Raw genomic sequence first — 13165 nt, forward strand, 5'->3', positions numbered from 1 at the left:
ATTAAAGTGATCGATGCTAAGTAGCTGGAAGTAGAGCTTGGGGACCATGCACGGTTATGGACAAGGTGTCCTACGATAATCACTACAAGGTCCCTGTGCTGATTCCCTGCTCTATTTCCAAAAACTAAAATAAAATAAGAGTGAGGCTCCTTAGACTAAATGACTAAAGTGGTTGCCCATACCGATCAACAATATGTCTGCTCAGAGAGATGGTGAATACCCTTCAAACTTTCCCTCCTGATGATAAATGCATTACTGAGTTGCCATCAGACACTGTGTTAATGATAAATAACACTGTGTCCCTTGGTCAGGGAACCTGAATCAATGTATCATTTTGAGATGCGACCCAGGCTTTTTTGTCTGGTCTGACCTTTCTCTGGATATTTAAAAACGACTGAAATAATTTAAGTAGCATCTCATTTTCCACAGTCTTTCTTCTAAAGGCCATGCTAATTTCATTCTGTTTTTCTCTGACCTTTTTCTTAATGCCATCTTCCTGAGGGTGTGGCTGGCCCATCCATTCACCCTCCATGACATGAACTCCATGGGGTTTAAGGGCCACCTGGCTTTTTCACTCACTCACTGGGTGGCCTGGGGCGGGTACTTGAACTCTCTAGGGTTTAGTTTCCGCTATTGTAAAATGGAAAAATGAACCTACTTCACAGAACTTTCTTTGTCAAGGATTAAATGAAGTGACAAATATGAACTGTTCCTATACAGAATGGACAAAAGTAGATTCTTCCATGGCGGTAAGAATAATAAGATGTTAGAATGTCCTTTATACTTATCTATTTTTCCTTTTCCTTGTGCCTTTCATCTGGTCTCATTGACACTGTACTTGTCCTTTTATTTTACCAATAGGCTATCTCCATCTATGGATTTTCTGGAGATGTCACATTTATGCAGAAATGTCTTACTCTCATCTATGCAATTTGTGCTGTTCCGGTCACCTAGCTTTCCTTCATGCCCACTCTAATCAAATGCTCAGTGTCCTCCATGCCCTGCTGGTCTCCACCAGAACACTCTCCTCACAGCCATCTTCACTCTGGGGCTGCTGCCCTCACATTCACCCATTCACAAGAGAATAGAAATGCAATGCCATAATCAAAAGGGGAAAAACAGGGGTAAATATGCCAACCCCAAATCTTAACTGAATTGTCCTTACTGCATTAGATTCCTTTGATGCAACAGGAATGGATATATTATATTTATTTATTACTCCGTAATACACAGCAGTGAACAAAACAAAGTCCCTGCTCTCCTGGAGGTGACATTCTTGGGATAGAGTTGGGGAGAGAATAGCAGGTACCATATTTTTCACTCCATAAGACGCACCTGACCATATAAGACACACCTAGGGTTTTAAGGAGGAGAATAAGAGAAAAACTATTTAGAACCAAATGGTGTGTTAGAATATTTAATAAAATGCCATATTTTTCGCTCCATAAGACATACGGGCATTTTCCCCTCCACTTTTGGGGGGGGGGGGGAAGTGCGTCTTATGGAGCGAAAAATACAGTAATTAGTAAATAAATCTATCATATGTCTGGTGCTGGTAGTGTTACAAGAAAGCAGACAGGGGCAAGAGAGTTCTATGAGATAGGCCTAGTTGGGAAGGGCTCTCTGGTGATAGGCCATTTGAATAGAGTCTTGACGGACATGTCGCAGGAGTTTTGCAGAAAATTTGGAAGATAGTATTCCAGGGAGAAGGAACGGCAAGGGCAAAGGCCTGGACACAGCAGAGGGCTAAAATAACCCTTCCTGAGAGAGCCTGCCCTGACATGCAGATTTAAATTACGTTCTCTTTTTCTCAGAGCACACTATTCTTTCCCTTCATAGATTTATCTGCATTTGTTTTATATATTTTAATATATATGATTTACTTAATTAGTCTCCGCCTCTGGATTTTAAGCTCCCTGAGGGCAGGCATCCTATCTGTTGAAGTTTCCTCAACAGAATTCACTCTCTTGTTCAGTTAAATGGTTACTGAATGAATTGATCAATTTAAAATGATTATTAATGGCATTGTGCAGTAAATCACTCACAAAGGGGTTTATTTTTTGCCCCGTGTGAGAATTTTCTTTTGGAAATCATCAGTACATGGGGGTTAGGGGAATCCCCCTTGAAAAACTGGCCTGCTCCTTTCTTTCTGCTAATGAGCACAAATTGAGTAGACTATACCTATTTCTGTTTTGTGTGAAATGGATTTTATGCTCAATAAGGAAAATTGAGTTAAAATATGGGGTTGGCATATTTACCTGTTTTGTTTGGTTTTGCTTTTTAAAGATGAGACTGCATTTCTAGTCTTTTGGTCATTGGTTTCTCGTTTGCATAATTTAAATAATCAGAAAGGGGTGATATTTATGAGGTAGGTAAATTGGAAGGAAGAAATAAAGGGAAGAGAGAGGAAGAGAGGAAAGAAAAATATATTCCTCTTTACGGTGTCATTTGTCGCCTAAGTGACACTGCTTTGCCAGTTGAGATTGTGATGTAATAATAGCTGCTTGTGACTAGTGCTTGGCATGGATCAGGACCAATGCTAAGTGTTTTATTTACACAAAGTCATTCAATTCACAACAGGCTATAGGGTCCATATCAATAGCTCTATCTTATAGATAAGTAAATTAAGTCTTGAAATAACTTGCCTTGAAACAGAAGAAAGTAGAAGTGAATGTCTTCTAACGGCTTGGTCAGGACTGTCAGCATTAAATCCAAATTGTTCCCATCCTCCCTCCCCACAAGCTTCCCTTCGGTCTCCCGTAAGGGCAGTGAACTCCTCCAGTAGTGATCACTAACTCACCCCAAGGTCCTGACCCTGGCTGGCATTTTACAAACATCCAATATCCCCTTATCACAACAAAACTTGACTAAAGGTACATCGTGTGATCTTTAAATTATTTTTAAAAACATTTTGTTTTAAAAAAATAGCAAAAGAATGCATGACACCGATTGTAAACTGGCAAGTTGGAAGGTGGGAAGCCACTTAGACTATGCTAAGAAAGCTGAAAATGAATTCAGTTTTGGCAATTCTGAGGAAACTGTAAGAAAACACCTGAATGTTCCAGCTGGTCCCAGAAGTGAAACAGATCCCTCCCTGCTTTCACCGTGCTGCCGAATATTTCTTCAAGTCGCTCGCAGCGCAGGGATCGGGAACTTCCGGGTGATGCCTTGAAGCCGATTCACCGACGGTGCGCCCAGGGAAACGGGGCAGTTCCGTGGGCACACATACACACAGCACACGGTTACAAAGCACAGATGGGCACAGGAGCAAACGCACTCAACACATGCAGAAAAGTGTGCACCTACAAATATTGTACTTCACTCGCCCACCCACATCACACCACAAACAGACGCAAACGACCTCGCACACCTCTCCCGCTCCTGCACGCACATCGCACACAGGCGCGCAGTACGCGAGCTCACACACGCTCGCGCACTTGTGCCCATCTGCGCGCACACGCTTACACCCCGCGCACAACCCTCTAGTACAGGCACACAGCGCGCGCACACGCTCACACACTGTGCACACACCCTCGCGCGCACACGCTCAAACCCTGTGCACACACCCTCGCGCGCACACGCTCACACACTGTGCACACACCCTCGCGCGCACACGCTCAAACCCTGTGCACACACCCTCGCGCGCACACGCTCACACACTGTGCACACACCCTCGCGCGCACACGCTCAAACCCTGTGCACACACCCTCGCGCGCACACGCTCACACGCCGGGAGGCGAGGGGCGGGGGCGAGGGCGGGCGGGAGCGGCCTCGGGGCCCGGCCGGCGTGGCCAGGAGAGGGCGCGGTGCCGGGGATCACCGGCGGCACCGGAGTTGTTGGCCGGAGCCGGGACGCGAGACACTGGCAGCGACCCCGCCGGCTCCGGCTGCACGGGGCTAGGCTGGGCGGCCCGGAGGGAGCGCGCCCCGGGTCACGGCGGCGCCCGCAAGTGGAGCGCTGCGGGGCCCGAGCCATGGATCCCAAGGCGGGCGGCGGCGAGGAGGATGACTGTGTGGACTCGGGCGCCGAGACCGGAGGGTGAGCCGGGCTGAGCGGTGGGAGGGTGGGCGGGGGAAGGAGGGTACTCTCCGAGTTGTGCGGCGGCTCCGCTCTCGCCTGGGACCCCCACGGTGGATCCGGAGCCTCTAAGGCTAAACGAGGGGGCCGGGGCTGCCAGTCCCAACCGCTCCCCCCACCCTACCCCCAGGAAGCCGGAGGGGCCGTAGCGACACCGCTCCCTTCCAGGCGGGCCCTGAGGACAGAATTGCCTCCACCGCAGCCCGGTGCAGGACGGGGCCATCCCCGAGGTGGCGGGGGCGGGGGGTGTGTGGAAAGACTCAAGGTTCAGAGTGCCCCCACTCCAGCCCCTCCTGCCCTCCGGTATTGCTAAGATGATGTGGAGTGCCAGGCAAATGCAGTGTCCCCCTGAGATCAGCATTACACAAGAGATGCTCTTGCACCTGTTTCGACTTTCCATGAGGACTTTCTTCTTGTGGCTCCGGAGCCCCCTGGAGTCCAGGATGGGGCCTCCGGGATGAGGATGAAAGGGTAGGACACCAGCCACCTAAAAGTCTTTCGGAAGTCATCTAAGAAGATGGCATTTTTAATTGTACGGCTTTACTGTACTTGCTGACTCCTCTACACTCCTCTACTCTCCCTTCCTCACCTCTGTGGGCATCTGTCCCACCTGGAACCGTTTGCCTTGGGTACAGGTGGGATGAAGACATAATTTAAAGAAATGTCCTCTTCACTTCAACAGACTCAAACAGTTACCCCAAACCACTGAAGACTAATTAGTTCTCTCCAAACATAACCTGTTTCCTGAATGCCTTTTAGGAGATTCAAGTCATTGTAAAGGCTTCTACCCAGCCCCTATCTCTGGAGGATTTCCCTGTGCAGAGTCAGCACCACGTCCAGGATGTATCCAGGATGTGGGTACTGACCCGGAAGGAAAGGGTGTCTTTTCCTATCTGTAGTAATCCTGGAGGAGGGCTGGAGCTAGTCAGACAGAAATACTTGATCCTGAAGGTTGGGGAGGTTTAGATAAATTTCAGGGGTTGGCAACCAGATGAGAACGGGAAGAGAGTCCAAGCCCAGAATGGACCCAGGGTTCTGACAGGACCTAGAGAAGGCTCCCTACTCAACCCCTCCGGCCCTCCCGGCCTCACCCTTCTTTGCAGCCTCCACTGCCAGTGCTAGCCCAAATCTGGGACATTATTCCTGGAAGCATTTACACTGCAGTGATCTTTCCCTGTTATCCAAACTTGTCATCCATGGTTTACTACAGAACCCAATGACATTCTAGTGGAGTAACCTATTCCAAAAACTGAACTCCCTTGCTTCCCCCTACACTTTGTATAAGTGGCATTTATCAATTTTAATTGAAGATCCTTGAATTTTTCTCCCCTCCTCCCTCTAGTTTCATGGACCATGAATAGAAGAAAGCAAGCAAAATTAACCAGCTCATTTTCCACTGGATTAAATAAAGCACTGACTAGTCTTTGTTTTCAATTTGCAAAGTTCACCTAACACAAATATTTTTTCCAAAGGCTTTCTCTTGAAGAAGTGGGTGGAGAGGGTCAGCGACTCCTCTCCACCCACTTGACATCACTCTGGGATCCCAACAAGCAGCATGACAGCTGCCATGGTGCCTGGGAGGGGCTTGCTGAACATACCCTACTGTTTCCTGCCTGTCACAAAAGTGCGCCATTTTAACAGGACAGAATTGTTTAAAGAATTCTTAGGGCCTCAGTAGCAGCCTTAAAGATACAGGAAAAGTGTCCAGCATTTAAATAAAATAGTTTCTGTGTATGCTTATTAGTCTAGTATCTGCCACATATTCACATACCCCTTGAAGTTTAGGTTTAGTTATCAAAAAGCTGTTCATAGTTTCCCTGCTTTTCCAGAGCTTGCTCTGTTACCCTATCTAGCTTTCATATAGTCACTTGTTGAGATTGTGTGTAAAAAGCAGAGAAAGCACTCAATACATGTTTGCTCTCAGCATTTTTAAAACAAAAATATGATTGTGTCTCTCATTCAAACTTTTAGTGGCTCTGTCATAAACAAAAGGCAAAGAACTCAGCAGGCCTATAAGCCCCAATGTTATGGGCTTCCTCTCTCTTTGGCCTTATTTCTTGGCAGTCTACCCTTGTATACCACATCTAGCCACATCTGCAGGGTGTTTCCAAATCCTTGCCTTTGTCAAGCTGCCCTCTTTGCCAGCCATGCCCTTTTTCCCTGGCATACCTGTCCACCAGATGAAACTCTACTCTTATTTTCAGGTTCAGCTCAAGTGATGCATTTGCTAAGGCAAGGATCCTTAAGTTGGGGTCCATGAATTCAAGTTGTATGCAAAATGATGTCATTTGTGAATTTTTATGAGAAGAGACTGATATTTCATCAGATTCTCAGTGTAGCCTGTGATCCCCTCCAAATCAAGTATGGGCAGGGTGGGAGAAGTTTCATTTCCAACATGTTGCATTTATGCTATTGGGAGACGTCCAAGTAGAGATGATGAGCCAGGGTGTGATGCCGTCTATCTGGAGCTCAGAGACAGGGTCTGCACGGCGATATTGCGTTAGGGAACTGTCAGCCTAAAAACAGCAATTGAAGCTATAAGAGTAGATTAAATCAACTAGAGGCATTTACCCTGTGCCAGGTACTGTTCTGAGCCTTCATGTAGTTCATTAACTCATTTAATCCTTCCAACAACTTTGTGAAGCACATACTATTTAAGCCCAGCCTTAAGTAACTACAACATTTAAGTGTCAGGAAAAGGAGGATGAGATGATAAAGGAGCCTAAAAAAAAAAGTATACATGAGATTAAAAAAAAAAAAAAAGGAAGAATGTGGAGCAGAAAGAACCCTAAGGAAGAAAGGGAAGAAAGGGAACAGAGATTAACTGCTACTGAGAAACCAAATAAGGAGTGTGAAGTTTGGTCTTTTTAACTGGAGATAACGGCCCTGGATGGTTAGCTCAGTCGGTTAGGAGCAATGTCTGGAAACAACAAGGTTACTGGGTCGATCTCTGGTCAGGGCACACCTGGGAAGCAACCAAAAAATGAACGACTGAGTGGAACAACAAACGCTTCGCTTCCCCTCCCCTGTCTCTCCAATCCCCTCTCTGTTTCTCTAAAAATCAATAAAAATGAAGCCCTGGCCACTGGTTGGTTGGAATGACATTTCAAAGTGTGAAGGTTGCAAGTTTGATTCCCCAGTCAGAGCACATTCCGGAACAGCTTGATGTTCCTGTCTCTCTCCCTGCTTCTCTCAAAAATAAAATAAGAAAAAAAAAGAAAAGCAATGGAAATAATTAAGGGAAGTTGACAGTGGAGTGGTGAGCTGGAAGCCAGGGCAGTGGAGGGTGAGGAAGAGATGCTAGCTGGAGCCCTTTGTCTGGGAGAGGGGAAGGGTGAGGAGATGCAGTAGCTGGCGGAGAGTGGCTGAGGGGAGGATCTCCTAAACACGGCAGTAATTGGGCAATCCACACGCACAGAAAGGGAAAGGAGAAAGATATCCTCATGGTCTGTAAGGTCTGCTGTATGAAACAGTGGACGCAGGTGGACTCAGACCACCTGTATAGATGGATTGGCTTTGGACAGGAGGAAGGACTGCTCCCCTCTTACAACTAGCAGGAGGGAGGAAGGGAATTTGGGTTTCCATTTGGTGAAAATGCAGCCCTCCTTCCCCAAAAGAATGGAGAGTTGCTGATTATACATCCTTTCAGCATTATGGTTAAAGACATGATTCCAGCCTGACCTGTGGTGGCTCAGTGGATAAAGCATCAACCTGTAACACTGAGGTCGCCAGTTCGAAACCCTGGGCTTGCCTGGTGTTGGTCAAATAAGTTTGTAAATATGATATATAGATTTGCTTGCTTATAGTTTGCATTGGGTGTGGGGGACAGGCTGTAAGCAGGCAGGATTGTTATACCCAAGGCTTAGTTTTAAGGCTAAGCCTTTCCCACCCTAAGTGACTTTGTATCAGAGACTACCTTGTTTGTATATTGGATTAAAGGTTTGGATTTCTACACTATAAAATGGGGCAGACCAGGAGCTTGCTCTCTCTTGGTTCTTGAGATTAGCATTAGAGAGGAGAGCAGAGAAAGGCCACATGGAGGAGAGTAGAAGCAGCCAAGATGGCAGAGTGCTGAAGGAGAAGCCAGTTTGTGCAGCGTTTGTGCAGAGAGAAGGAGATGGGGAACAAAGGTGAATAAGGCTGGTGAGATACAAACCTTTGATTCTAGGAAACTTGGATAAGTCAGTGGCTTTGGAAGCCCTGAATGGAAAGGGAAACGTTTTCCCACTGTGTGTATTTCTTGCCCACTGGGTGCAAGTTAGGATTAAAGCTAATGGCCCACCAGTTCTTGGCTCTGTTGTTTCATTACCGTCTGTCTGAATCAAATGCAAACCTGCATGGGCCAAGCGGCTGTGATGGTGGCTGTGGCTACTGGTCAAGGCACATATGGGAGTTGATGTTTCCTGCTCCTCCCCTTTTTCTTTCTTTCTTTTTTTCTTTCTTTCTTTCTTTCTTTCTTTCTTTCTTTCTTTCTTTCTTTCTTTCTTTCTCTCCCTCCCTCCCCCCCCCTCTCCTGTATCACTAAAAATGAATAAATAAAATCTAAAAAAATTAAAGAAAAAAAAAACAATATAACTTCAAAAAATGTAAAAAAAAGAAAGACATAGTTTCAAGAAACTTTGTGGGTCCCACTGCCGATGCATAGATTGTGCTGATCACTTTGAAAGTTACAATCAAAAGAGCCAGTCTGGCTTCTCCACTTAAAAATTGTGGCACCTTGAGCAAATTACTTAACCTTTCTCTGCCCTCAGTTTACTCAGAAAATGGGAATGACAATAATAGCACCCACCTTCACGGTGTCACTAGACCAGTTCTGAGCTGTGGTGCCCTGCGCTGGCACGGGCCGGGTTCTCCACATTTTTAACTTGTACAAGAAAGATTTCAAGAACCAGCTGAAGTAAGAACAAAAGCAAGTTTTATTTAGTTAGAGAAAAAGAAAGGCCAGAGTATGGGTACCCCTATATAAGAAGCGAAAGTATGCGTCTGAGTGGACCCTGAGCAACTCATGAGTGAGTTGCATACGTGGTCAGTTAGTTCTTGGGATTTTATGTGTTTCCAGTTTCTGAATATTTTGGCACCAAATTCTGTCTTCACCTCCCGGTTTGGGATGGGGGGGTGTCTTGTCCCTAATATAGTCTGTTTAGGAAGTGTCATGGCGTCTGTGCTCCTCAGTCATCTTCTCCTTGTGGTGTCCGTTTTCATTATACTGATGGTATAATGAGCTTTGGGGTGGATCTCTGGCCACTTTTTCCTCCATCTTGGATCGATCTGGTTTTAGCCAGTTCTTGTTGTTGTTGACTTCTGTGCCCATAGCAGGGGTTTCCTGACATAAACTTTCCCTTTGATCATGTGTGGAGGTGGGGTCTCTGGTGAGAGGCCCTAGCAGTTTACCCGCCTGACATGTCCACTCCTACTTTCTTATTCCACTTGTCGGGATTTTCCCTAACTTCTTTCTAGCCTGCCTCACTGGGATGGTTGTGAGGATTAAATTAGTATGGAACAGTAATTGATTAACCTGTGGAACAGTGCCTGGCATGAGTAAACTTTCAGTGCATTATTATTTTTCATCATATTATCAATATTGTTATAAAAATTATCCAAATGATAAACTTAGAATTTCATATAATAAAAATGTATCTTTCCAATTACATTCAAGACTGTATGTTCTTTTTACTCAGCACAGTAGATGCTTTGATGCTTTTCAATGCCTTAAGCCCGTGATGGCGAACCTTTTTATAAAAACCGCCCGTTTTTGCAGTGCTCCTCAATCTGGTCCCTTCCGCCCACTAGTGGGTGTTCTATGTTTCATGGTGGGTGGTACCGGAGCAACCAAACAGTGCCGCGATTGGCCCACCGTGAAAGTTGGAAGGCCCACTAGTGGGTGGGAGGGACCAGGTTGACCAGCACTGCAAAAGTGGGCGGTTTTTATAAAAAGGTTCGCCATCACGGCCTTAAGCGATATGATCATTCAGAATATCTGAGAATATAGGACATACTTCAGCATTACAATTACTGTTATCTTACAGATGAAGAAATGGAGGTTTGGATGATACCTAATTATGGTGAAGGAGGACAGAGTTTTTTCCATTCCAAAATATGGCTGTGAAATACTGATTATTTTAGGCTGTTTAATTTTAAGAAACAGCAAACAGGGGAGAAGCTCTGAAAACCAAACAGAAGTTACCCTTTGTATTACATTTGTACGAGTGTCCTCCTCACTGTATCAGGTCTGCTACACTCTCAGTGGAGAAGGCCTGGACTTCAATCTGCATAACAACCTTATTCCTGTTTGCTGTGCTCTCCCTGCTAACCTTCCATAACTCACTCTCCACCCTCAACATCTTTTGTCTTGACTGAAGGTGGTGGCTTCTGCCATTTTGGCTAGTTACTTGGTTTTCCTGGGTCTCTGCCATGTATACAAGAGATAATTCATGTTATTACACTTTGATTTGTCTCTCTTCTGCTAATCTGTCTCAGGTTGATCTGGTTATCTGACCAGCCATAAGAACCTAGAAGGGGAGAGTGGCCTAAATTGGAGCATGAGTCTCTTGTACTTCCCACCTAGTGCAGTTGCCTCTCAAGAAGCCATTTGATCTGGAATTAATTCTTGTTTTTTGCTCAGACATTTTCCTTTACTCAAAATGCCAACTTTGCTGTCTGACCCACCAAATACAGGCCAAAACTAAAAGCAAACTAGTATTCTTCGGTGGTGATTGATGTCATTTTGAAAGTCCCATTTTCCACTTGAAAGCAAGCCTTATGCTTCTGTGTACTTATTTTGGAAAGAAACTGGCAAGTCAGCTACTGATGGTGGTAAACTATCTTAAGAAACAAAATCCTTGCCTGACCTGTGGTGGCGCAATGGATAGAGCCACGACCTGGAATGCTGAAGTTGCCAGTTTGAAACCCCAGGCTTACCCGGTCAAGGCACACATGAGAAGCAATCAGTGAACAACTTAAAGTAAAGCAACTATAAGCTTACACTCTCTCTCTCTCCCTCACTCCCTCCCTCTTGCTCTAAAATCAATAAATAAAGTCTTTAAAAACTAAAGAAATCTCTTAATAGAGGGACAGGCGATGTGTAAACCCAAATAAAAGACATAGAATAAGTAAGACAATGATTTATAATGAACATTTCATTAGTGATGTCTGCAAGATTTGACCTATAAGACCCTCTTTCAAATATGACTTTACTTGATGGATTATTTTCATTCAAAAGTTTGGCCTGGCTTGAATAGACGTTCACTTCAGAGTCAGCTGTCCCTGAGCTTCTGAAAACATGATCTGTTGACGAAAAAATATCCAGCCTTAGAAAAGGCTTATAAAGAGTTTATTTGACTCAACTGATGACAGTTGCCAGGAAGCAAACTCTCAATGGATTGAAGCAATGCTCAGGAGAATGGCAGTTTTACAGCTTATTTTATACATTAGAATGAAAGGTGGAGATGTAAGGAAGGTGACATGAAGTCCAGTGGAGGCAGATTAGGGAGGCTGGAGAAAGTAAAGCAGGGAAATCTCTGGGATTGACAAAAAGCAAAATGGAGAGACACATACTAACTACATTGGGGGGGGGGAACAGGATAGTTAGCATTACGGCACATAGATAATGTATGTGGGAGCGTGATAACAGTGTGGCCTTTGCTGGTGATTATCCCTTCAAGAGGTCTGCAAAAGGAAATCACTGTGATATTTATTTATTTTTTTATTTAGAACTTAAATTTAATGGTAACGTTGATCAAGAAGAGTACATAGGTTTCAGGTGAACATCTCTATAGCATTTGAACTATTGATTGTGTTGTATGCCCATCACTCAAAGTCAAATCCTTTTTCATCCCCATATATTTGTCCCTACTTCCCTCCCCCTCTCCCCTTTCAACCTGGTAACCACTTCACTTTTATCTATGTCCATAAGTCTGTTTTATATCCCACCTATGTGTGAAATCATATAGTTCTTAGCTTTCTCTGATTTACTTCTTTCACTTAGTATAATATTTTCTGACATTGTAGAGGTGTGTTATCTTAGATGCACAAAGACAATAGACAATTCCAAAGGTAAGGATTGATCTTTGTTAGGGAAACAACAGGCCTAGGACATGACTACCCATCATGACCCGCTTTTAGTTAGGAATTTTTATGTTCAGCTTGTCCTGTGTGGTTACTTATCCTGTTCCGTCTCTGAGTTTGTAAGGCCTGCCATGCAGGCCTCCCTCCCCTGAGTTTGTCAGGTCTGGCTTGTGGCTCCTTTTTTATCCACAGGTCATACCATGCCCTTTATCTTTGGGTGACCTCCTACTGATACTGGAATTGAAGAGGTCACAAACAATTTGTGAGTCTAGAGTTTGTAAACAGGTGGATGGGAAGCAATAGGAGGAGTACATTCTAAAATGGGACAGGTTTAGAGAAGATAAAAGGAGAGATCTTGTATAGAAGACAAGCTAAGCTAGTTACCTCTAAGTTACTATGGAATCCAATGCAATGGAGTGAGTTAACTGGTGAGGTCCATGATGCATTGAGCTGATGTTTTACAGAAAAGTCGAGATCAATTTTACTGAAATGCAGAAATCAATTCTTATACCAAGATTTTCTTGGAATAGAGAATTTAGGAAGGTATTCATTATATACATATAGTTGCTGAAACTGTCTCTCATTTTTTTTTAGGGGGGGTAGACAGACAGGAAGGGAGAGAGATGAGAAGCATCAAGTCTTTGTTGTGGCACTTTAGTTGTTCATTGATTTCTTTCTCACATGTACCTTGACCAAGGGGCTCCAGCTGAGCCATTGACCCCTTGTTCAAGCCAGTGACCATGGGCTCAAGCCAGCAACCTTGGGCTTCAAACCAGTGACCTTTGGATACAAGCTAGCAACCATGGAATCAGGTCTATGATCCCATGCTCAAGCCAGTGACCCCGTTCTCAAGCTGGTGAGCCTGCACTCAAGCTGGTGATCTTGGCGTTTTGAACCTGGGTCCTCAGCATCCCAGAACGATGCTCTATCCACTGCACCACCACCTGTCAGGCTGCTGAAACTGTCTTAAGTGCAGATCCTTTTATATATGATACCTATATCTAATTATAATTACAATATAGT

The 13165-nt window shown here is 44.7% G+C and overlaps 1 protein-coding gene across 2 annotated transcripts in view; it reads left to right on the plus strand.

Annotated features, from left to right (window-relative positions):
- Positions 1-3821: 3821 nt before the first annotated feature.
- Positions 3822-13165, plus strand: part of FAM124A (family with sequence similarity 124 member A) — a 78700-nt gene continuing 69356 nt past the window's right edge. For both annotated transcript variants that reach the window (XM_066237235.1, XM_066237236.1), the window contains exon 1: positions 3822-4039. In XM_066237235.1, coding sequence (XP_066093332.1) covers positions 3975-4039 — 65 coding nt within the window. In that variant the 5' untranslated portion in view covers positions 3822-3974. The remainder of the gene's footprint in view (positions 4040-13165) is intronic.

Source organism: Saccopteryx bilineata, chromosome 6 (assembly GCF_036850765.1).
Source record: "Saccopteryx bilineata isolate mSacBil1 chromosome 6, mSacBil1_pri_phased_curated, whole genome shotgun sequence".
In the NCBI taxonomy this organism is placed as follows: Eukaryota; Metazoa; Chordata; class Mammalia; order Chiroptera; family Emballonuridae; genus Saccopteryx; species Saccopteryx bilineata.